Raw genomic sequence first — 3,825 nt, 5'->3', positions numbered from 1 at the left:
AGAGAGAGAGAGACATACACATACAAACTGAGAGAAAGAAAACTAGCTTTTCTCTGAATGAAGGGACGAATGGATGATGCGTGTGTATGTGTATGACTACTACATAGTAAGATATACATCTGTATGACTCTACCTTTCGTTATGTATGAAACTCCCTCTCTCTGTCTCTATCTTTCTTTTTCACTCTCTGTCTCTGTCTCTTACATTCCTTTTGAATTTGAGGGGGCAAAGTTGCATGTGGGCAATGAAGAAGCACCAGCGACTCTGCAGCTCCGTGCTGCAAATCACGTCTCGCCACACATCGAACGCACTCCACCTAGCTACACACCGAAAGGAAAGAAACGACCAAAGAAAGAGAAGAAGGAAGACCAAAGAAAGAAAAAAGAGAAGAAAGAAAGAAAAGAAGGAAGATGAAAGAGAGAAGAAGAAAGAGAGGGTGCACAGAGGGGTAGGTGTGTTGTCCAGACGTCTATTTATCAAGGGGATGAAGATCCACACATAATGAACACATGCATACATAGAGATATACATAGGGATGATCAATAAAGACATAGAGATAAATTAAACATACACGACAGACAGAGGGGAGATATAAAGACAGATGGATACATACACATTCACACATAAATGTACGGACTCGCACATACATCTTTACATACATGCACATTTACACATACATATACATACACCTACAGAGACGTGACGCGGGCGACCATGCATTGATAGATGAAGATAATTACTCTCTCTCTCCTCTCTTCTTCATGTCATTCAATACAAAGACTATCCGGAACTTCATGAAGAAAATACAGAGAGATGAAGAAGAGAAAGGAAGGGACAACTTACAGACGCAAGAGAAACAAGAAGCAAAACGGATGTATGGATGAATGTGAATGTACGACTATGTATGTATGTGCGTGTATACCAAGAGAGAACGGACTATCATCCTTCTCTTTAAGGAAGACCCTCATTCATATTGTGAGACAAGATAGCCTTGCCCTTCTATCAAAGAAACTTCTCTTTCAACTTCTACTCCTCATCCTCTCCCTATGCTTCTCGAACTTAAACGGCTTGACTATCCTCTTGCTACCAACATACACCCCACTCATTGTATCTATCTATCTATCTATCTTTGATCTATCTATCTACATATAAACTTCATTCTTCTTCTTCTTCTTCTTCTTCTGCTTTTTCATGATCTTTCTTTGAATGTTCTTGTTGCCTTTGCCTTTATATCCTTACCTCTTTCTTGAAGTATTTTTCTTCGATGTTTCTCTTCTTCTTCATCTTCTTTATCTCCTTGACTCTCCCCTGCAGACCCCTTCGCCCCCACATTCTCACTACTTGAATCTTTTTTACCTTCTGCTTCTTCTCCCCCTCCCCCTCCTCCTTGTTCTCCCCCCCCCCTAGCTTCATGGTCTTGTCGATTCACTTCATGGTCGGAGGAGGAAGAGGAATTCGCCGTTCGGTTGCTTGGAGTTCTGCCTGAATAGAAAAGCCCCCCTGCATGAGAAGTACTAGTAGCACTAGTATGTTGCTGATCTCTCTGGGCGATATCCGAATATAAGGCGACTTCACGTATAGGATCGACTAGCTGAGCTACCCCAGCTAAGTGGAATTTTTCTACAGGAATCTTTAGCTGGGACTGCGGAAAGAAGGCAGGCGACGAGAAGAATGAAGAAGAGGAAGAAGAAGGATGGACATATGAGAGAGAATGGAGGATATCCGTTGCTTCAGGATGATCAGATGGATTCGAGAGATAAGAGGAGAGAGAAGAAGTTCTGCAATTCGCAAGATATAAGAGCTGAAGAAGAGCGACTGCGTGCCAAAGACGATCCACATTACGATAAGAAGAACCTGCACGGCGAAGAGTTAGGATGATGAACCACTTCGTCATACGCACCAAACGCTTCCTACAAAGAAAGAAAAGAAAGGAAGAGACAACATACAGGGATGAAGATAGAGAGATAGATAGATAGGAGAAGAGATAGGTAGGTCGACATAGAGATACAGGGGGCAGATACGAAGAAAGAAGAAGAGATGAAGAAGTAAACATATAGAGAGGTAAAAAGATAGATGGAGTGGGAGACATTGAGACGAAGACAAGAGAGAGAGAAAGGGGAAGACTCAGATCTGTATAGATGAGTAGAAGGGGGGACATGAGAAATGTAAAGAGACTGATACGAAAGAACACTAAGCATACTCGTCGAAACATACATCTATATCTCAAGGATAGATTCTAAATGGACAAAAGACAAATGGCTAGCTAATGAGACAGAGAAGTCAGTCTCCCATACTTCACAGACATGCGAAAAGAAGGGAGAAAAAACTCCTCGATCATCCTCCTTCACATACACATACACACCCCCCACCCCCACCTACACGACTCACATCTATACAGACATCTACACGTCTATCTATCTTTCTATATCTAGACTTCTATACACACATACATAGATACCTGTCTACGTATAGCTATGTACATATATGATATATACATCTCTATAGTTTCCTTGCATTAGAAGACACATACATACACACCATAGATACAAAGAGATCTAGGTCTTTCTACCTCTATATAAGAAGTAGCAGCACACTATTAGTGGATTGGTTCGCCTCATTATTTGAGAGGAGACAGAGTTTGAAAGAGAGAGAAAGAGAGAGAGAGAGACACAAACATGCACATATATATGTGTGAAAAATTCCATTCGCCATGCCCTCCCTCTCTACACAAAGCCCCATACTCCTCTATCGCATGTAGTAGGCATCTCCACCATGGCCAGACAGAAAGAGAAGAAAGAAAGAGACAAGAGAGGGAGACGCGAAGAGATAGAGAGAGATAGAAGACATACTCGAAGAGATTATCGGGGAATTCTGCAGCGAGTCTGAGGAACTCGAGCTTTCCTTCGGGGGGGAGATTAAAGAGGAGATGTACCAAAGCGGTGAAGACCGACTCTCCCTTAGATACACCTCCTAAGGGCTTCTGAGGAGTTGACGACGTCGCCGCCGCTCCTGTGAAGGGACTGAATGAAGTGGAGCCACTCGATGCAGGAGGAGGAGAAGGAGAAGGAGAAGAATTTTCATGAGAACTACTATTATCTTGAGATGGGGAGGAGGATGGAGATTCTTCTTGTTCTCGCTGCTCTTGCGGTTGCTTTTCTTTCTCTTCTTCTCCTGTTGCATCTTCTTCTTTCTCTTCTTCTGTTTCCTGGTTCGGATTGCGGGGTGTCACTGTTTTATCTTGATCAGTATTTCTCTCTTCTTCTTTTCTTTCTCTCTCTTCTTCTTCTTCTTCTTCTCTTCCCTGGGAAGATTCTCTTGCCATCCCCCCCCCATCATCCGCTTCTTCTACAGTGGTCCGAGTATAATCTGTCTCATCTAGCTCCATATCTTCAATGCCGTCTCCATAGAGAGGAAAGCAAGCTAAGGTAAAAAGGAGAAATTTAATCGCATCTCCAGACTTAAGATACTTCACATACTTCACACTCGTTGAAAGGCACGTTAAGAGGCTTGTGCCTAAGGTCTGAATTGCATCTTCTGGGAGGTGTACATACACCTCATCCAGACCACAGAAATCCGGGCGACAGCCTCTCCCAGGATAGACAAAGGAGCAGTTCAGCCTATAGACATCTGAGAAGATTAACGAGAGCTTCGCTTTCAATAAGGAGGAATCTCCCGTACTTCTCGAACCTTCAATTAACCGGAGAACTTCTTCTACAGACACCCCCGCAAGATACGAAGACACATACCCAGCACAACTTGGACTACTTGAGAGATGAGTCCCCGACGAGAAACTTCTATATTTCCCTTGTTGCTCTTCTTCTTCTT

The 3,825-nt window shown here is 43.0% G+C and overlaps 1 protein-coding gene across 1 annotated transcript in view; it reads right to left on the bottom strand.

The window, feature by feature from the left end:
• CSUI_010938 (ubiquitin-transferase domain containing) overlaps positions 1-3,825 on the bottom strand; it is a gene marked incomplete at both ends in the record, with an annotated part of 5,533 nt that extends 1,708 nt beyond the window's left edge. The window contains 3 exons of the mRNA XM_068071039.1: positions 205-320; positions 1,240-1,910; positions 2,850-3,825. Of these exons, the coding sequence (XP_067916985.1) occupies positions 205-320; positions 1,240-1,910; positions 2,850-3,825 (1,763 nt within the window). The remainder of the gene's footprint in view (positions 1-204; positions 321-1,239; positions 1,911-2,849) is intronic.

Source organism: Cystoisospora suis, assembly GCF_002600585.1.
Source record: "Cystoisospora suis strain Wien I chromosome Unknown contig_8970, whole genome shotgun sequence".
Lineage (NCBI taxonomy): Eukaryota > Apicomplexa > Conoidasida > Eucoccidiorida > Sarcocystidae > Cystoisospora > Cystoisospora suis.
Note: the sequence above shows the minus strand (reverse complement) of the source record. Positions and strands in the feature narration are given on the sequence as shown.